Source organism: Myxine glutinosa, chromosome 11 (genome assembly GCF_964187855.1).
Source record: "Myxine glutinosa chromosome 11, kmMyxGlut1.1, whole genome shotgun sequence".
Classification (NCBI taxonomy): Eukaryota; Metazoa; Chordata; class Myxini; order Myxiniformes; family Myxinidae; genus Myxine; species Myxine glutinosa.
Genome location: NC_136271.1, coordinates 117939381 through 117961722, shown reverse-complemented (window position 1 = coordinate 117961722; position 22342 = coordinate 117939381). Strand labels below are relative to the sequence as shown.

The 22342-nt window shown below is 47.0% G+C and overlaps 1 protein-coding gene across 1 annotated transcript in view; it reads left to right on the top strand.

The window, feature by feature from the left end:
• The window catches only part of LOC137436933 (estrogen receptor beta), a 276557-nt gene that overhangs the window by 149134 nt on the left and 105081 nt on the right, over positions 1–22342 (top strand). Inside the window, exon 5 of the mRNA XM_068131172.2 lies at positions 10476–10614. Coding sequence (XP_067987273.2) covers positions 10476–10614 — 139 coding nt within the window. The remainder of the gene's footprint in view (positions 1–10475; positions 10615–22342) is intronic.

Genomic DNA, 22342 nt, shown 5'->3' with positions numbered 1-22342 from the left:
GACCTCTTTGGAATAAAGAACTATAAACTTACCGTGTTGTCCGCTTCCTCCTTGGTAGCAAGTCATGCGCGTAGCACCGCGTGCTTCATTGGTGACCTCCGACATTCGAGTCAGCCGTCGCTGACTACCCGAAACCGCTGCAACAATGGCTACCAACGCGGTCTCCATCAAGCTCCCCAAATTCTGGGAGTCACAAGCCGAAGTTTGGTTCCTGCAGGCGGAAGCCCAGTTCCGACTTCGAGGCATCACGGTGGACGAGACCATGTACTGCCACGTGGTCGCCGCCCTCGGGCCCAGCAAGGCCACCTGCGTCATATCGGTCCTAAGGGATCCACCTGCCGACGGCAAGTACGAGGCGGTCAAGCTTCTCCTCCTCGCCACGTTCGGCCTTACGGTGGATGCACGGGCCGATCGCCTCTTGGACCTCCCCAAGATCGGGGACACGCGACCGTCGGTCCGTATGGACCACATGCTGGCGCTCATGGGCGACGAAACCCCGAACGCTCTATTCCGGGCGTTGTTTCGACGCCAGCTGCCAGCACGAGTCCGCCTCGCTTTGGCTGGTTCCGCGTTAATGGAACCCCGTGCGCTCGCTGCTGAGGCCGACAAATACTACGCAGCTTTGGACACGCAGGCGAGTCTTGGCGCGGTTGCCGCTCCCGAGGCTCCCGAGGCTTTCCCCGATGCACCGCACCTCATGTCCGCCGTCAGGCCCCGCCCACCACCACCACCGCCGCCGCGAAGAAAACCGTGGCCTCCGACGCCGCAGCTGCCCGCCTGGTGTTTCTTCCACGCCAAGTTCGGCCACGAGGCTCGGCAGTGTCGCCCGCCGTGCTCAATCGGCGGGTCGGGAAATGGGCGAGCCGGCGCTCGGTGGCAACGGTGAGCGTCGGCAATTCAAACAGCCTTCTGTATATAACGGACACCTTGTCCGGGTGCCGTTACCTGTGCAACACGGGGGCGCAGGTGAGTGTCGTTCCTGCCGGTACGTCCGACAAGCACACCACAGGCCGAGGTCCTGCGCTGCTTGCGGCCAATGGTACGTCTATACGCACGTACGGAAAACGCTGTCTCTCCCTGCGGTTCGGAGGTCAGGTTTTCCGTTGGTCGTTCGTTACGGCCGACGTGCCCATGGCACTGCTCGGCGCGGACTTCTTATGTGCTAATGGCTTACTGGTCGATGTAAAGCGCAAAAGGCTTGTCCAGGCTGAGACGTTCAGCTCGCTCGCGTGTGCGCTGCCCGCCTCGTTGAGCAGCTCACAGAGCGGCTCACCGAGCGGCTCGCCGAGCGGCTTGCTGAGCGGTTCCATTCCGGCCAGGTTCATCTGTACGCTTCTGGCAGCGGACGAATTCGCCCGCCTCCTCGCGGGTTTCCCGGCCCTCATGCGGCCCACCTTCTCGGCGGGGACCGTCAAGCACGGGGTGGAACATCACATCCCCACCGCCGGGCCACCGGTCTCCGCCCGGGCATGCCGCCTCGAGCCGACGAAGCTCGCCGTAGCTAAAGCGGAGTTCGCTACACTGGAGCGGCTCGGCATTGTGCGGCGCTCCCAGAGCGCGTGGGCGTCCCTGCTCCACATCGTGCCCAAGCCCGGCGGGGGATGGCGACCGTGCGGGGACTACCGGCGCCTCAACGACGCCACCACCCCTGACCGCTACCCCGTCCCTCACATCCAGGACTTCTCCGCCCGGTTGGCGGGGATGTCCTTCTTTTCAAAGGTGGACCTCGTACACGGCTACCATCAGGTCCCTGTCAGGTCGGAGGACATCCCGAAGACGGCTGTTATCACGCCATTCGGGCTTTTCGAATTTCTTCGGATGCCCTCCGGTCTGAAAAATGTGGCTCAGGCGTTCCAGCGCCTCATGGACAGCATCTTGCGCGGCTTGGATTTTTTGTACGTCTACCTGGACGACATCCTCGTCGCCAGCGCGTCCCGCGAAGAGCACCTTCGTCACCTCCGCACGCTCTTCGAACGTCTGGGCCAGCACGGCCTGATCGTGAACCCCGCCAAGTGCCGGTTCGGTGTCGCTGAAATCGACTTTTTGGGGCACCGCGTCACCAGGCACGGGGCCGTCCCCCTATCGGCCAAGGTGGAGGCGGTGAAGGGGTTTCCGCGCCCCCGCACGATCAGCGGACTCCAGGAGTTCCTGGGCATGGTAAACTTTTACCATCGGTTCCTGCCCCACATCGCCGAGCTCCTGCGCCCCTTACACGAGGCCCTTCGAGGGAAGCCGGGCAAAGGTGACGTTATCTGGACCGAGCAGATGGACGCGGCGTTCTCAGGCGCGAAGCTCGCCTTGGCCAACGCCACCATGCTCGCGCACCCGATGCACCGATCGCCCTCACCACCGACGCCTCGGACTACGCGGTGGGCGCGGTGCACGAGCAATGGGTGCGTGGTGCTTGGCAACCGCTGGCGTTCTTCAGCCAGCAGCTTCGCCCGCTCGAACGCCGGTACAGTACCTTCGACCGCGAGTTGCTCGGGCTCCACCTGGCGGTCAGGCACTTTCGCCATCTGCTCGAGGGCCGTGCGTTCACGGCCTTCGTCGACCACAAGCCGCTGGTTTTCGCGATGGGCAAGGTCGCCAAGCCGTGGTCGGCCCGGCAACAGCGTCACCTCGCGGCCGTGTCCAAGTACACGACGGACATCTGACACGTGGCGGGAAAGGACAACCCGGTGGCCGACTGCCTTTCCCGGGCCGTCGCCCACACAGTCCACCTTGGCATCGACTATGCCCGGATGGCGGCGGACCAGGCCGCCGACCCCGGGGTCCAGGCCTTGCGGACCGCCGTCACGGGCCTCCGCGTCACCGAGGTGCCCTTCGACGGCACGGGCCTCGTTTGCGACGTCTCCCTCGGGCGGCCTCGCCCCATCGTGCCCGCAGGCTGGCAGCGCCAGGTTTTTGACGCCATCCACGGCCTGTCCCACCCGGGCACGAAGGCCTCCCAGAGGTTGGTCGCCGACAAGTTTGTCTGGCATGGCCTCCGGAAGGCCGTCCGCGGTTGGACCAGGACGTGCCTCGCGTGCCAGCGCGCGAAGGTGCACCAGCACACCCAGGCCCCCTTAGCCCCGTTTACGGTGCCGGAACGTCGGTTCGACCACGTGCACGTGGACCTGGTGGGACCTCTGCCCCCCTCGTGGGGTTTCACCCATGTCCTTACCATGGTGGACTGCACCACCCGGTGGCCGGAGGCCGTGCCTTTGGCGGTGACGACGGCGGCAGACGTCACGCAGGCGTTCATCGCCACCTGGGTCGCCCGGTTCGGCGCCCCCTCGGACATCTCGTCCGACCGTGGCCCCCAGTTCACCTCGGAGCTCTGGCTGCGGTCGCGCGGGGGCTCGGGGTCCAGCTGCACCGAACCACGGCCTACCACCCCCAGGCCAACGGCCTGTGCGAGCGATTCCACCGCTCGTTGAAGGCCGCGCTCCAGGCCACCCTCCGCGACGGCGGCTGGGTCGACAGGCTCCCCTGGGTCCTGCTGGGCCTCCGGACGGCGCCTAAGGAGGACCTGCGCGCATCCGCGGTGGAGTTGGTCTTTGGACAACCGCTGCGGGTGCCGGGCGAGTTCCTCCCCGACCCCACGGCACCTTGGTCCGCGGCGCACGAGCGTTCTGCGCTGCAGGAAACCGCCCGGAGGTTCGCCCCAGTGCCGACGGCGCACCACGGGCACCCTCCTACACACGTCGCCCTGGAGCTCCGCACCGCGGAGTACGTCTTCGTCCGGCACGACGTCCACCGGACACCACTGCGGCCCCCGTATGACGGGCCTTTCCGCGTGCTGGAGACCGGGGTGAAACATTTCACCCTGGACATCGGCGGCAAACCTGACCGGGTCTCCATAGACTGCCTCAAGCCGGCCCACCTCGACGTGGACCACCCACCGCCGGTGGCTCGGCCCCCGCGTCGGGGCCGCCCCCCTGCGGGCGGACCCCCGGCACCGCCCAGCACCACAGGCACGCCGCCCCCCGGTCCGGCACCCATCCCGGGTACAGCCGGGGGCATCCCACCTGGCATCCCTGCACCCCGGACGCCGCCGGTCGCCAGAGGGCGCTTTGGCCGGGTCATCCGTTTGCCCCGCAAACTGGCCCTCCAGGTGCGCGGGAATTCTGGGGGGGCGCATGTGGCGTACACGAAAGCCCACTGGCGTGGTGACATCATTCCGCGCACCAAGTGGGCGGCGGCCACGCCCGAGGGGTAGGCGTGGCCTCAGGATATACACCGGGCGCGCAGCCCGGAGCGCGCCAGTGCTACAGTGACCTTTTGGAATAAAGAACTATAAACTTACCGCGTTGTCCGCTTCCTCCTTGGTAGCAAGTCCACGCGCGTAGCACGGCGTGCTTCACTATCCTGGGAGCTAAAAGGATGATCTGGGCATAACTTTGCTTTCGGGGAAAGGTTTTGTATAAAGTATTGTATAAATCAGATACATAACTTCCTGAGCAGTGTAAGGTCCGGGTTACATTGGCTATGTTTCAGATATTCCTGAGCAGTGTAAGGTCCGGGTTACATTGACTATGTTTCAGATATTAAAAGCTCCTAGTCTTTTTTGTTTGGTGAGTTGCGTTACCAGTAATAGTGACTCAAAGTATTAAATTAAATAATAGTTAATAATAATACTGTTATGAAAATGATTTTAGGGGTTAATGAGAGGTTAATTATTAAATAGTTATCTCGTAATGAATGTTAGTGTAAGTGTTTTGTAACCTCGGTTAGAAATGACCACGATCAAATGTATAGGAAGCTCTGTCACGCCAGCCTCCATGTCTGTCTCTTTTCCTCGTCTTCCCTCTGTAATTAACACTCTTAATCGTTCCTCATTGTAATTTGTCAACCGCCCGCTTCCCCCACCCCCCCCACCCCCACGTGTGTGAACAAAATTTCTACGCGCACGAGACCCAAGCATTCCATTGACATGGTGTATCCAAGTGTCCGAGCCCCACATGACTGATAAATGGAGGTGATACATAAGTGACCGTAGCTGTGGGAGGGTATGTGCGACCCTTACAAGGCATAGGGAAAGCCCAACACCAGGGGGTCTGGTGGCAATGGCTACATAAGCCAGCCACGGAGATGAGTCAAGAGAGCGAGTCAGCTCCACAGCCACACACAGATGCCAAGAGAGTGTGTTGGCATCGCAGCCGCACACGGACACGAAGAGAGTGGCCCGAAGGGTGTTGAGAGGAGTGAGTTGGTGCCAGCCAGGGTCCTGCAGCGAGTGATCGAATATTTGTGCCGAGAGCTTCTGAAAGAGGAGAAAAGGTAGTGGGACAATCTCACTCTGCTGCATGAGTGTAAGGTCTGGCCCGCGCGCCCACCTTGGGCCCCCCGACATCTTACAAAAGGGAAGACCACTTGAAGCCTCTACCTCAACCAACCTATCTTCTTATTTTATCCCTCTTATCTCCCTGAATGAGTCTGCATGTAATAAATTTAGTTTAACGTTTTGGCGTGGAGACCTTTTCTGTTCAGCTAAGCACTCCAGCAGGTTTTTATTGTCTCTTAATTATTGTACACCACACCTTTCCCATGCCATCTTCAGGCGCTGCATAACGTCATTGCCGGGCACCGAAGAGGGCTCGGCAATGATGCACGCTGAAAGGGAGTACTCAGTTTTCACTCTGGTTATTTTCTTGTTTTCTTGCTTTCTTGTTTTCTTTCTTTCTTGTTTGTCCTGGCGATATCTCAGCCATACTTTGAGCTAGGAAGCTGAAATTTCGGCACAATAGTGAGCAAGTCCTTTGTCAAAAACGGTATTTTTTGTTTTTTGATTAATCAATTAATTGATGAGTTATTTAATTATTAGCGATTAATTAAGTACTTATACATTTCCTTTCTCTGCTAGGCATTATCTCGGGCACCGTGTGAGTTAGGAAGCTGATGTTTGGACATGCCAATGACCAGGTGATTTGGCTGCAAAGGCTATTTTTAATTTATTGATTAATCAATTAATAGATTAATGATTTAATTATTTGATCAATGACTAAAATTTTTTTTTAAGTTACAGATTCTGATGAAATGGTGGTGGTTTATGTGTTCTATTAGCCAATTGATCATTTTTCTTTTTTTTAATGAATATTATTTATTTATTTTCATTATTATTTATTTATTTATTTATTTTCTCATCTGGGTAATATCTCAGGCACCTTTTGAGCTCGGAAGCTGATATTTGGACATGACAATGACCAAGTGATCTGGCTGCAAACGATATTTTTGATTTATTGATTAATTAATTAATCGATCAATTATTTAATTATTCGATGAATGATTAAATTAAATTTTTTTTTTTAAGTTACAGATTCGGATGAAATGGTGGTGGTTTATGTATTATATTAGTCAATTGATTAACTAATTTTTTTATGATTATTATTTATTTATTTTCATTATTAATCATTTATTTATTTTCTTTCTCATCTGGGCAATATCTCAGGCACCTTTTGAGCGAGGAAGCTAATATTTAGACATGACAGTGACCAGGTGATGTGGCTATAAAGGATATTTTTGATTTATTGATTAATCATTTAATCGATGCATTATTTATTGATTAATCAATTAATTTTTTTTTTTTAATGACGTATTTAATTAAATTTGTAAAAGATACATCTTCGGATGAAGCACGAGTGGTTTAGTTTTGCTATTAGCCAATTGATTACGAAAAGATTTTATTCTAATCTTTTATTGATTTTAATTATGCAATTAATCAATTATTGCACACCTCTCCCTCCCAATGCACTCTCAATGGCACCCCGGCACCCCGGCCAGAGGCACCCCGGCAATCCCTGCGCTGTGGGATATTTAATTATTTGGCATGGGGGTGGTGTACTTTGAATGTATCTTTACTTGTCCATTGATCTTTTACTGTGTCCCCATCCTCATAATTTATTAAAACTATTTATTTTTAAAATACTGTCACTGTGGATTTTGAGCTGCGGAATCACCCTCCAGCATAATCCAAATTGCCCTGGAAAAGCCAACAACTCGTGCCGAAACTGCCGTGCTGCCAAATTATTGTTCCAAATAACCAAGCCGGCGCCGTGGAGTTGCCTCGTGTGCAAATTGCAGAATGTCTCCGCTCGGAATCTTGTGCAGAAACTTGGGAGTTAATCACAGGTTACAGTATAAATCATTTCTAAGCTCCATTAATATCTCTCCATCCTCTTTCCAATTGATGGGAGTTTCTCTTTAACCTCCGTATTGCTCGAAAAGCTCTGCATATTTTTAGCTCACCTGGAACAAGAAATGTTCAGGTGAGTTATCGTGCGGTGTCCATCAGTGAGTAAGTCAGCCTTGCTGTATGTAAACACTCAGAGCTTCTTCTATGAAACGACACATAATTTCGATGAAACTTGACCCCAACCTTCATCACCCCTGATGTACCAAAGTATATTCACGGCATAAAAATAAATCAAGGGTTCGCCCTCAAAAATAGGTATTTACTTTATTCTCTGTTACATATTTTGTGGGTCGTCCACTTCTACATAAGTTTGGCTCTACCAGGTTAGCCCCGGGGCTTTTTTCTAATTGTGGGGATGTGCCTCAATAGCGGAATTGAAACAGAAGGGGCGCAAGTATGAACATGGCCCCAAGTGCTGCCAATTACTACTCCATATATATGTATATATATATATATATATATATATATATGTATATATATATATATATATATATATATATATATATATACAGTGCATTCAGAAAGTATTCAGACCCCTTCACTTTTTTCACATTTTGTTATGTTGCAGCCTTATGCTGAAATCGTTTAAATTCATTTTTTCCCTCATCAATCTACACTCAATACCCCATAATGATAAAGAGAAAATAGGATTTTAGAAAGTTTTGCAAATTTATGAAAAATAAAAAACTGAAATATCACATTGACATAAGTATTCAGACCCTTTGCTATGACACTAGGAATTTACCTCAGGTGCCTCCCATTTCTCTTGATCATCTTTGAGATGTTTCTACACCTTGATTGGAGTCCACCCACCTGTGGTAAATTCAATTGATTGGACATGATTTGGAAAGGCACACACCTGTCTATATAAGGTCTCAGCTGACAATGCATATCAGAGCAAAAACCAAGCCATGAGCTCGAAGGAACTGCCTGCAGAGCTCAGAGACAGGATTGTGTCGAGGCACAGATCTGAGGAAGCCTATAAAATAAATTCTGCTGCATTGAAGGTTCTCAAGAGCACAGTGGCCTCCATAATTCTTAAATGGAAGAAGTTTGGAACAACCAGGACTCTTCCTAGAGCTGTCCGCCCGGCCAAACTGAGCATTGGGGGAGAAGGGCCTTGGTAAGAGAGGTGACCAAGAACCCGATGGTCACTCTGGCTGAGCTCCAGAGATTCTGTGTGGAGATGGGAGAAACTTCCAGAAGGACAACCATCACTGCAACACTCCACCGATCTGGACTTTATGGCAGAGTGGCCAGATGGAATGTATTGTCTTTGTTTGTCCAATTTTCATGTTTGTCACAACATTATTACCCCCGCCAGAGGAGAGGGTATTGCATTTGAGTCCGTTTGTCTGTCCGTCTGTCTGTTTGTTTGTCCACACAGAATAAATATGATTTTCTCTGCAACCGTTGGTCTGATTGACAGGAAACTTTCACCATAGGTGCAACTCCACCTGTAGAATTTTGAAATGATAATTATGATGTCATAGGTCACGTGGTGTGGGCGCCATCTTAGAAAAACCGAAACACTTTGCACCTCCATATCTCCGAAAGCGCTGCATAGAAAAAATTGAGACATGGCTCATTGTAAAGAACTCACCATGGGAATCATATGTTAATGATGACGTCATTGGTCCCTCCATTATGACGTCATAATCCGACAAGTACAAAACTTTATTCGATGAAGATGAAATTTCTTGAGCATCATCTCGGGATAAATTGTTCGTGAGAAAAAATGACCATCGGTCACGTGGTTCGGCCGCCATATTTGTTTTAACTAACACAAAAGCCTTAAGAACCATGAAAAACACGGCCTGGCGAGGGTCTGCAATCTCTGATTGCTCTTTCTTGTTGTTTATGTTCTGTGGCCCTCTTGTCCTATCAAATGCCATCCCACCACCTGCCCTCCATGGTTATGTTATGACTTAGTCCGAAACTGGGGTTAATGGATTGGGTCTCGCCCGTCCATTCATGCGTGTGTCCACAACCATATCTCGGAGATGTATGGACCGATTTTGTTCATACTTGGTACAAAGACAATACATGATGGTACACATATGCACATCATTTTGTTTTGCGATGCAATGAAAGATGGCCGAAGGGTGGCCATTTTAGTTGTAAAAAACCCGATGTTGAACACTTCGTCAACCATTTCTCAGACATTCGTTTACCGATCTTGTTCAAACTTGGCAAACAGAAAATGAATGATGGGTTGCATATTCACGTCAATTTTTTCGAGATCGGATCGAAGATGGCAGACTGGTGGCTATTTTGTTTCTTAAACGTGTCCCCAACCATTTATCTACATGCATGGACCAATTTTGTTCAAACTTGGCACAAAGACAATACATGAGAGTGTATATATGCAGAAGATTTTGTTTTGGAATCCGACCAAAGATGGCCGACTGGCGGCCTTTAACTCTGTACAGCAAAATTATTGAAACCACGGGGGCTATGACATTTCAAGCCTTCTTCTTCTTGTTGATGGAGGTTATGTTTTCACCCCTGTCTGTTTTTTGTCTGTCTCTTTGTGTGCAGGATATCTCAAAAAGTTGTGGACAGATTCGGACGAAACTTGGTGGACAGGTTGAGTGTGTGACAAGGACGAATCGATTCGATTTTGGTGAAGATCCAAATCCGGATCTGACCTATCAGTAGGATACAAAATGTAAACTAATCAGCCTTGCGGAGATATGCGCTCTACCGCGTGCCCTTCTGGTTGTGATATGGAACAGGTCTGGTATGAATGTAGCATCATTTGGAGTACTAAAAGACCTAACCTGGGATTGAATGACCTATGTCTGTCAATATCTTGTTATTTTACACGGTCCATAATGGGTAGATCCAAATTAAAATATCATCAAAGTATCATTTGCATATTATATTTATTGATGAAGCAGCTGACTTGTCTTACAATATAACGAGCTCAGTACATCCTTTGCCATGTTCATAACATTAGTCACATGCCTTGTTTAAAAAGATAAAATATTTTTCACTCAAATTATTCCCAAGTTAGTTTTCCAGCTGTGTTCTGTTCAGTCATTTCGAAAAGTTTTGATCATTGTATGGTGGGACCCTAAGCAAATTTTTCATTTCCACCCTCATCAGCAGGGGCACCGTATCAGTAGAAAAGCTATGTCTCACTTATGATGAAACCACCTTATCAAATTCACAACTGAAACCTCGTGAAATATGCATTGACTTGTAGATCGTATAACACAAAAGAAACAACTCGTGATGCACTGGCAGAATGTGCATTCCATATTTCTCCTCCTGGGTGTGCTGTCTCTCTCTGCAGGCTTCACAGCCATCAGTCTCCACGACCAAGTGCAGCTGCTGGAATGCTGCTGGCTAGAAATCCTCATGATGGGCCTCATCTGGCGCTCCCTCGACTGCACACGCAAACTTTACTTTGCCCCAAATCTCATTCTCGACAGGTGAGATCTTGAGGTATCACGGTACTGAGCTGGAAATACAGCCTCACATTGTCGATTGGCTTGTCCATTTACTAATGCCACAGAGAAGTAGCAGCATAGCTAATTTGTTCATTACTTTTAACAAACAAATAACGAATCCTTTTGGGCGGTTTAATTCCCCCAGTTTTATGATGTCTGTGACATATTTAGTATAACTTTTGATGACGGCTTCCTCCAGGTGGTTCGTTTATTTAGAATACGTTACACATTTATCTAGAATTGGGGTCCCCCACCCCACACCCTGACCCGCTGGGACTCTGAATATGTTTTACTCACTCAAACCTTCCTGTGCACCTTACGAGCAGAAGAACCTTTTTTTTTTTAACTCATTCCATCGAGCAGTTAAGTTCTCGTTGTTCGGGCTGTAATAACTGAAGGTACATTTTTGGGTGGGCCTCAAACTTCTTTAGGTAGGCCAATAAGATCCTTTCAAAAGCTTGAAAAATCCAAGAATCTTTTAAATTCTGTGGACTCTTCTTCCTCCTACTCACATTCACCTTTCATATCTGCCAGAAATCATTGCAACCATGTTATTCGTGAGGCGAAGCATTCCTTTATCCAAAATAAATGTGACAATCTTTCACTAATAGATCTTTTTGGTCCTTAACTAAAAGTGTCTCCAACAACTTCTGTCGCTCTACCTTCCATTCGCCTTTCCGTTCCGATGATACTATTGCTGTCTCTCCGACTGATAAAGCAACTCTTTTTGGTTCTCTTTTCTCCTCTAATTCCACAATGAATGACTCTAACAATCCATCTCCCTCTGTTGCACCCATTACCAATCCCATGCCCCTCCCTATAAGCTTTTTTCATGCAGTCAAAAAAGTTCTCCTCTCTCTGGACACATGCAAGGTATACAGACAAGATGGCATTCCTCCTCGTGTCTTGAAGGAGTGTGCCGCTGAACTTGCTCCCGTGCTTGCTCGTTTGTTTCGCTTTTCTTTAAAAACCCAAACTTTCCCTCTCTCCTGGAAACATGTCTCAGTGCAGCCTATTTTAAAGAACAGTGACCATTCAAACCCTTCCAACTACCGTCCTATTACTCTGACCTCTACTATTTCCAAAGTCTTTCAATGTCTTCTCAATACCCATTTCCTCAAGCATCTTGAATCCCACAGTCTTCTATCTGACCATCAATATGGCTTTCACAAGTCAAGATTTACCGGTGATATCCTTTCTTACATTACGAATGTCTGGTTGTTGTAGGCCTTGATATCTCAAAAGCCTTTGACAGAGTTTGGCATCGGGGTCTGATATCCAAGCTTCCCTCTTTCGGCTTTCCTCCTTCACTCTTCACTCTCTCATATCGAGTTTTCCCTCCGACCACTCTTATCTCCGTAATTGTTGATGGTTCAACATCTCCCTCCTTCCCTCTCAACATCAGTGGCCCTCAGGGTTCCGTCCTGTCTGCAACACTTCCTTCTTTTTATCGATGACCTTCTTTCTTTATCCTACAAATAAGCAAATGCACTCGTATGCTGATGATGACATTACATTCTTCCATGTTTTCCCCATCTGCCCCATCTTCCCTCACTCGATCTACATCTCGTATGATCACAGCCACCACTTTAAATTTGGATTTGGCCAAGATTTCTTAGTGGGGCGAATGTAATCGGGTTAGGTTTAATGCTTCTAACCTTTAAAAAATAATTCTTCCCATCTCTCTCTCTAAAACTCCTCTCAACTCTCCAATATACTCTGGAGGTTCCACATTTCAAACTTGCGATTCAATATACCTACTAGGTATTACCCGAGCATCAAATTTATCCTAGAATCCACACATTACACAAATAGCTAAATCTGCCTCGAAGAAACTTGGAGTCCTGTTCAGATGTCGAAGATTCTTCTCCTCTCAACAGTTGCTTCAACTATATAAAGGATCGATTCGTCTTTGTATAGAGTACTGCTCTCACATCTGGGGAGGTTCTAGCTCCACAAACTTACCGGAAAGAATTGAATCCAAAGTAAACCGACTTATCAACTCTCCCAATCTGACCTCAAAACTCGACCCACTCGAATTACGCCACAAGGTTGGCTCTCTTTCTCTTTTCTACAGATATTACTTCGGTTTCTGCTCCCAAGAACTTGCTGCTTGTGTACCTCCGCCATTAGCGAGACCACGGAATACTAGACAAGGCACTGCATCGCATGATTATTGTGTGGCCATTGGCAACTCAAGGGTGGGCCATTATGATGTTTGTTTCTTCCCCTCACTGCCAAAAGCTGGAACTCTTTACCTTCCCATTTATTTCTAAACACTTATGACCTTCCCCTTTTCAAAAAGCAGATTTTTTTTACTTCCTCAACACCTCTGAGACTATTCTCTCTTTCTTCACTTTTCTATCAATGCAGCTCTTTTATTTCAGAACCTGGCCTCGGTGAGGACTATGTAGTCCGTCACTGGAACTTTCAACATAAAAAAGAAGAAGTAATTTACTGTGTCCATGTGTGCACATGTGTGCATGCATGCATGTGGTAACACCAATCACACCCAAACTACTGGCCCAATTGCCATCAAACTTGACACATATACCAATTCGGACGTCTTGTTGGACATAGGCTACTTGTTATTTTTTATGACCATGGCTAATGATGATATTGCTAACTTAAATTCAAAATTATGTTCTGGCCGTTTGTGGGTGTGGCCTCGACATCACCTGTTCCCGCCCCCTCCCAATGGCAAACCTGAGCCCCCCACCCTCTCCACCTCACACCTCTGAGTCCAATACCGCAAGACTTGTGCGAGGACCGTGCTGTCCTGTCAAGATCCCTCCCCTCTGAAGTGAGCTCCTTGCCCTGCTTCATTCCCATTGGAGTTAAACCCTGAACCCTCCACCCACCCCCTCCCCCCATTCCACCATTTTATGATCCTCTGTACAGACCTTTTCATCCATTCACTAAAGCCTCCCGACTGCAGACAATGTCTTTGATGCACAACCAATGTGCACTTGTGAAAGACTTACCCCAGCTGGCCCACGAAAGTAGGGTTACCATATTTGAACTTTCAAGAAAGAGAACACTCCGGAGTGTTCATGTATTATTTGTGTGTGTTCATGCAAGACTTTTGCTGGTGACTTCCCTCCGGCCGACCCAACGGGAACGCGGGGTTAATGGTCGTGGACCTTGGAGAAATGGAGGAGTTCCCTTTCGCATTCCCTTGGGGGGGGGGGGGGGGGAGGGGGAGGAGGGCACTTTGTTCGACCATTTTCTGCAGTCAATGCCCCTCCAACACTCCTCCTGTCCCAAAACTTGGCCATGATTTGGAGGTGGTGTGGTACCCTTTTTGGATCATTTTTATGAAGGCCCATCGGGGTATGCTGGACGTCCTGTGGGTGCGTCGCTTCAGGTGGCGACCTCCCTCTCGAATGGAGTGGTGGTTATGGGGAGCCATTTCTTTGCATGTTCGGAAGTGTGGGACTTGTGTGAAAATTCCGTTGCTTGACTGAAATATATATATATATATTGGGAGTGACTTAATCGTGTTGTTGTCTTTTTCCAAAGCTTAAAACTTACTTTGACAACACGTGTGCTGATTTGAGTCCTCTGTCCAGATACTGGTGGCGTGATGCAGTACTTGTTTGTATTCGGGTGGAAGGGCTCCGAGACTAGAGTTTTGAACCCTGCTTGCCCCCCCCCCCCCCCCCCCCCAGGATTGTGGAGTGTGGAGTTCAATGGTTGTTGGTTTGGTTCAGCCACACCTCCCTCCCTGCCTCCCATCTCAGCCGCTGCCCCCATTCCCCATCCCGGCGGTTCTTCTGCTCCCCTCCCCAGCGGCTCTCCTACCCTCCCACCCCGGCAGTTCTCCTGGTCCCCACCCCAGCGGCTCTCCTATCCTCCCATCCCAGCGGCTCTCCTACCCTCCCATCCCAGCGGCTCTCCTATCCTCCCATTCCGGTGGTTCTCCTGCCCCTCTTTTCAGTCCCCCCCCCCCCCCCCCCAGGCCTGGCGGTTCTCCTGCTCCCCTCCCCAGCGGCTCTCCTACCCTCCCACCCCGGTGGTTCTCCTGCTCCCCTCCCCAGCGGCTCTCCTACCCTCCCACCCCGGTGATTCTACTGCGCCCCACCCCAGCGGCTCTCCTACCCTCCCACCCCTGCGGTTGTCCTGCCCCTCTTTTCAGTCCCCCCCCCCCCCGCCCCCCACGGGTCCGGCGGTTTCTCCTGCCCCATTCTCAGTTTTTTTCTCCCCCGAGCAATGCCAGGTACCCCTGCTATTTCTCAATGTATGTTTCTTTATAAATATCCCTCGTTCGTTAGGACTAAACTAAACCCACAATATATTTTATTCATAACACAAAACAAAAATCACAATACAGTATATTTGTTAAAGTCAAATAAAAAAGTTTTAACATTTATTTTGCTTAAAAGTTAATAATATGCAGGAATTGATCATGATGAAAAATTAAGGCAAAAAATTACCATATTTACAATGTCAAATGTGGTTTACAATTACAATCATTGCAATTTTCATTATTCTTTTTTAAATTTTTTTAATAGATATTCATTACCTTTTACATCCTGAAGTGAAATACAAAATGTCAGTAGGTTACAGTGAAGTGCAGATATAATTTGTTTGAAAGTTCAGGGATAATTCTGAACATTGACATAACCCTGATCAGCACTTCTTAAATAACCCTACGTAAATATCATAGACTCAGAAATTTTGGGGAGGCCAGGCCTACTCAGAGTTACGGGTATGTTTCGTGATGTTCCCACTTCTGGGAGTATTAAAACTTTTGTACTGCCTGAAAGCTTCCCAAGCTTCAATTGCTTCCGCGAGTACAACCACCAGTTTTGAACTCATTCCATTCAGCGGTTCAGAAGTGTACAAAGCAGTATGATATATAGTATGACTGGAAACACCAAATCCCTTTGGGAGAAACCTTGGAAGGGGGGTTATTTTATGCCCTTGGCTAGTAATGCCCCCTTCTTCGGGCAGGAGTCAGTAAACCACATGCACAGGCGAAAATCACAAGTCGTTGCTGCATCCTCGTGGGAGAGGGTGTGGTTATTTTGTTCCCACGACCTGACCATGGATGCTGCAAGCAAAAAAAAATTGGTGGAGATCAGCCAAGCCGTTTTCGATTCTGTAAGGTTCAGACAGACCCACATACATAGATACTTAAATGCATACACACACACACGCACACACACACGCACACACACACACACACACACACACACACACATCATACATACATACATACATACATACACTACATGGACAAAAGTATGCGGGCACCCCTTCTAATTAGTGGCTTCGGCTGATTCAGCCACACCCATTGCTGACAGGTATATATAATCAAGCACACAGCCATGCAATCTCTATAGACAAACATTGGCAGTAGAATGGCCCGTACTGAAGAGCTCAGTGACTTTCAACGTGCCACCATCATAGGATGCCACCTTTACAACAAATCAGTTCATCAAATTTCTGCCCTGCTAGAGCTGCCCCGGTCAACTGTAAATGCTGTTATTGTGAAGTGGAAACGTCGAGGAGTAAGAACAGCAAAGCCACGAAGTGGTAGGTCACTCAAGCTCACAGAACGGGATCGCCAAGTGCTGAAGCACGTAGCGCATAAAAATCGTCTGTCCTTGGTTGCATCACTTACTATCGAGTTCCAAACTGCCTGTGGAAGAAACCTCAGCACAACAACTGTTCGTCGGGAGCTTCATGAAATGGGTTTCCACGGCCGAGCAGCTGCACACAAACCTAAGATCACCATGCGCAATGACAAGCGTCGGCTGGAGTGGTGTAAAGCTCTCCGCCATTGGACTCTGGCGCAGTGGAAACACGTTCTCTGGAGTGATGAATCACGCTTCACCATCTGGCAGTCCGATGGACGAATCTGGGTTTGGCTGATGCCAGGAGAATGGTACCTGCCCGAATGCATAGTGCCAACTGTAAAGTTTGGTGAAGGAGGAAAAATGGACTGGGGCTGTTTTTCATGGTTCGGGCTAGGCCCGTTAGTTCCGGTGAAGGGAAATCTTAATGCTACATCATACAATGACATTCTAGACTGACGTTGCACAACCTATGGGCCGCCGCCCAATGTTTGGGTCGCGACGGATTTTCAATGGGTCGCACGATCGTTTCAGAAATCGCGGGAAAAAAACTTTATCGATGATTTACTTCTCCCGACTGAACATAACAGAGATCAAACGAACGCCGACACAAACTTTATAGTGTGGACTCTTCTCCCGCGCTGTACCGATGCACCGTGATGTACCGCGCGTGCATCCAGTCAGTCAGATCATACGTTTAGTTTCCAGATCATACATTTGAATTAGGCTTGTAAGTTTCACTTTCGGGTTTAATCAGTGAAAGTTGTTTATTTAATGTTGTTCATGATAACGGAACATTGAGCCTGAATATAACTTCAGATGCATATTGGGTTTTTTTCAGTAAAAGTTATTCTTGTTTTGTTTATCAGTTTATGTTACATTTTGAGTTCATCATCTATTCATGATGAAGATTAAAATAAAGTTCAAACACCTTATCTTGGCGTGTCACTTTAATAATTAAAGTTTTATTCTATTTCACAAAAGAAACACCACCATTGAATGTTGTGAGATTCATCTTCATCTTCATCTTCATCATCTTCTTCATCTTCATCTTCATCTTCTTCATCTTCATCATCATCTTAATCTTCTTCATTAAATCTTCATCCGGATTCATCGTAGGGGCGGATTCATCTCTTCCGAAGCTGCTAACAAGGCAGGGAGTTTACGCCTGATTGGCTGACAATAATATCAAGTGGGCGGTGTCTGTGATCGAAGTCGCTGCTCATTCTCAAGGGGGGCGTGGTCTCTCGCTCTCTCTCTCTCCTCATGGTCGTGGAGATCTGTACAAAATAACAACAAAATAAGGACAGTGTTTGGTATGATTGTCGTCACTTTGCTTTATTGTTCAATTACGAATTGTACTACTGTACAAAGATGATGAACCGAGCCCTTACCAAGATATTAACGTCATAAGCAATCAATATTTCCGTGACGGTTTGTGGGGGGAGGGTTCGATGGGTCGTGACTGGATGCCTGGGTTTTTTATTGGGTCCTGGGCTAAAAAGGTTACGGAACGCAGTTCTTGACGATTGTGTGCTTCCAACTTTGTGACAACAGTTTGGGGAAGGCCCTTTCCTGTTTCAGCATGGCAATGCCCCCATGCACAAAGTGAGGTCCATACAGAAATGGATTGTCAAGATCGATGTGGAAGAACTTGACTGGCCTGCACAAAGCCCTGACCTCAACCCCATCGAACACCTTTGGGATGAATTTGAATGCCGACTGTGAGCCAGGCCTAATCGCCCAACATCAGTGCCCGACCTCACCAATGCTTTTCTGGCTGAATGGAAGCAAATCCCTGCAGCAATGTACTAACATCTAATGGAAAGGATTCCCAGAAGAGTGGAGGCTGTTATAGCAGCAAAGCGGGGACCAAGTCCATATTACTGCCCATGCTTTTCGAATGAGATTTTCGACGAGCACATGCTGGTGTAATGTTCGGGTGTCCACATACTTCGGGCCATGTAGTGTCCATGCATACATTCATGCATACATAGAATTGCTGAATTTTCGCATGATAATTACCCCACTTCTATGCATCTATGATGCACAGTACCTTCAGAAAGTATTCACATTGCTTGACTTTTTTCACATTTTGTTGTGTTACAGCCGGAATTAAAAATGGAGTAAATTGAGATTATTTTTTTTGTCACTGTTCTGCACATAATACCCCATAGTGTAAAAAGTGGAATTTGGTTTTTTAGAATTTTTTACAAGGTAATTAAAAATGAAATACAGCAATATTGAATCAAAGGGAGGCGCTTTCGTTTCTCTGCATGCAGCTTTTACGTGGGGATTGAAAATGCGTTTCACGGCTTCTACTGGACGAAATCGGCTGCAAATTTCAGAAGTAAATGCTTTGTACATTGAGGTAACATGTTCCAAATTTCAGCAACGTCTGTTTATGCATTATTGAGTTATACTTAGAAAACCCTCGAAATAACGTTGGTGTCTTTCCGTCCGTCCGCTCAAAATGTGTTGGCGCTTATATCTCAAGGACTATACATTGAAACCAGCTGAAACTTGGAATATATATCGTCCAATAGGTCTAGTTAATGGCTTTCAAAACAAATTCCACCTGCATGCTATATTTTTTGCTTTAAAATTATATATATATATATATATATACATATAAATATATATGTACATATACAGTCACGTGAAAAAGTAAGTACACCCCATGTAAAGTTTTGACTTTTTCAAAATATTTCAACATAGCTATTTGATCTTCATTTCAACAATATTGATCGATAAAGGTGATATAATATAACAAATATCATGAAACATTTGCAATTTGTAGTCCATTGTATAATTTAAATAAACATAAATGCAAATTTCCCATGTGGAAAAAGTAAGTACACCCCTACATATATCACTACTTGAAATACCTAAAATTAGAATCAGGTGCACCAGCTCAGGTGCAACTGATTAGAACATCGTTAGAGAGGATCTTGGAGGAACCCGTCTTATTTAAACCTCAGACATTTAGTTTGGTTTGCTCTTTGTTGTTGAAGTGTGCGGCGTCACCATGCCTAGATCAAAAGAGCTCTCTGAGGCCTTCAGAAAGAAGGTTATCGATGCCTACGAGTCTGGGAAGGGATTTAAAAAGATCTCCAAACAATTTGAAATCAATCATTCGACTGTCCGGAAGATCATCTACAAGTGGAGAAGATTCCAAACAACTGCCAACTTGTTCAGGCCAGGCCACCCCAGCAAGTTCAGCCCGAGAGCAGACCGCAAGATGCTGAAAGAAGTCTCTAAGAACCCCAGAATGTCATCACGGGACCTACAGGTAGCTCTTGCCACTGTTGATGTCAAAGTGCACGAGTCTACCATTAGAAAGAGGCTGCACAAATTTGATCTACATGGGAGGTGTGCCAGGAGGAAACCTTTGCTGTCCTAGGCAAAGACCCGAGGCAAAGACCAGCACTTCTGGAACAATGTGCTCTGGACAGATGAGTCAAAGGTGGAGCTATTTGGCCACAGTACCAGAAGACATGTTTGGCGAAAACCAAAGACAGCATTTGACCACAAGAACCTGATACCAACTGTAAAGCATGGTGGTGGAAATATTATGGTTTGGGGAAGCTTTGCTGCATCAGGGCCTGAGCAGCTCACCATCATAGAATCCACTATGAATACTTCATTGTACCAGAGGGTGCTTGAGGATAATGCGATGCCATCTGTTGGAAAGTTGAGGCTCAACCGAAGGTAGACCTTGCAACATGACAATGACCCTAAACATACCAGTAAATCCACCAAGGAATGGCTGAAAAGAAAGAAATGGAGGGTTCTGGAATGGCCAAGTCAAAGCCCGGATCTAAATCCCATCGCAATGTTGTAGGGGGATTTGAAACGAGCTGTGCATGCAAGGAACCCGTCAAACATCGCACAGCTGAAAGAATTCTGCATGGAGGAGTGGGCAAAAATTTCTCCCAGTCGATGTCAGAGACTGGTAGACAGTTATAAGAAACGCCTCCTTGAGGTTGTTTCTGCCAAAGGAGGCAATACCACCTATTAGAGCCAAGGGTGTACTTACTTTTTCCACAGAAGGAAATGGCATCTCTGTTAATTTTTTGTTGAATAAATTATTGCAAAGTCAATTTCTCATTGTTTTTTGTTCAATTAGATCACCTTTATCTATCGATACTGTTTAAATGAAGATCAAATGTTGATATGTCCACATATGTTAAAAAGATTTTTTTACACATTTCATAATGGGGTGTACTTACTTTTTCCACATGCGAAATTTGCATTTATGTTTATTTAAATTATACAATGGACTACAAAATGTAAATGTTTCATGATATTTGTTATATTATATATCACCTTTATCTATCAATATTGTTGAAATGAAGATCAAATAGCTGTATGTTGAAATATGTTGAAAAAGTCAAAACTTTACATGGGGTGTACTTACTTTTTCACGTGACTGTACATATACATATACATATACATATACATGAATAAATATACATATACATAAATAGATATAAATATACATATACATATACATATACATATACACATACACATAAATAAATATATAAAAACATATACACGTTTTATAACTCTTCAAAATATTATTACACAAATCATGTGTGCTGCCCCAATGGCCTAATGGATAAAGCATTAGATTCTCAAGCTGGGAATTGTGGGTTCAAATCCTGTCCAGGTTAAATTTATTTTTCGCTTACTCCTTCAAGTCTTTTAATCGTCTTGAATAATGAGCAAATGCATTTTGTTCGTACTTAAAACATAATTATTCTTAAACCTGAATTTCAGCGTCATTATGAGTATTGTATCACTTCAAATTGCTTATTGTTTTTGAAATCAAGGAGGAGGAGCAAAGCGCCCCTTCCTTTTTTTGGGACGGTTTCTCTGCATGCAACTTTAACATGGGGACTGAAAATTCGTTTCTCGGCTTCTCCTGTTATATTGTATATCTATATAATAATAGCGTAAGGACGCGACTTTGTTATCCCTTTTACGCCGCACCCAGTGACCCGATGCCCACGGCACTAATGGATTTACGATCTACGAACCGTGCTCTTTGTTTATCACGTACCGCCATACTCGAAAAATCTGAATTAGCCGACGTTGGGGCCCAAAAGCATCCGATTAACTGCCGATACGACGCCATCTTATTGGCGTCTGCTGGGTGAAGGCGAAGCAAGCCGTCCCGCTGATTGGACAGTCGAAGGCGACAGCAAGCCGTCCACTGAGTGGACAATCCTGAGCATGCATTTGTGCCGGTGTCGTCGATCGCGGTGTACGCTAACCTCATCAGGTGGGTTTACCATAATTTCTTCCAACCGCGCTCTTTGTTTATCACGAACAGCCATACTCGAAAAATCTGAATTAGTCGACTTTGGGGCCCAAAAGCATCCGATTAACTGCCGATACGACGCCATCTTATTGGCGTCTGCTGGGTGAAGGCGAAGCAAGCCGTCCGCTGATTGGACAGTCGAAGGCGACAGCAAGCCATCCACTGAGTGGACAATCCAGAGCATGCATTTGTGCCGGTGTCGTCGATCGATCGTGGTGTACGCTAACCTCATCAGGTGGGTTTACCATAATTTCTTCCATATACTGTGATTACAACGAAGTGAAACCGATCAGCAGCCCATCAGTATCATATAAAGCAATAAATACCAAGGCTTCAGCTTCTGAAAGCTTAAAACAAAGTGTACTTCGCCGAGTGACGAAAAGTAGGCGTAGGCCTAGGCCCTACCTATCCAGGTGTTGTGTTTCCGTTGTGGCCATGATCTCAACAAATGGTGTAGGCCATGTGGCGTAGGGTAGGTCATGATCAGCCCCCCCCCCCCCCCCTTTCATTTCACCAACTCCTGCATCTGCCACCATTCATGATTATCAAAGTAGGCTTTACCCTCTTCACGATAAGGTAGAAATCAGTGAGTTGTATACGAAGAGATAAAAGGATGGCATTGACTTTGAGACGGTACATGATAGTTGGCTGCGGCTGGCTGATGCCACGTTTTTTTTTTCTAAGTGCCATGGATGCTGATGGACATAATAAAGGTATCGGCTGATCTCTCATCGTAATATTACCCGATGGAAATGAACTGTTTCTTTGTTTGTCATTTCCTGTGCAATAATGTCAAATG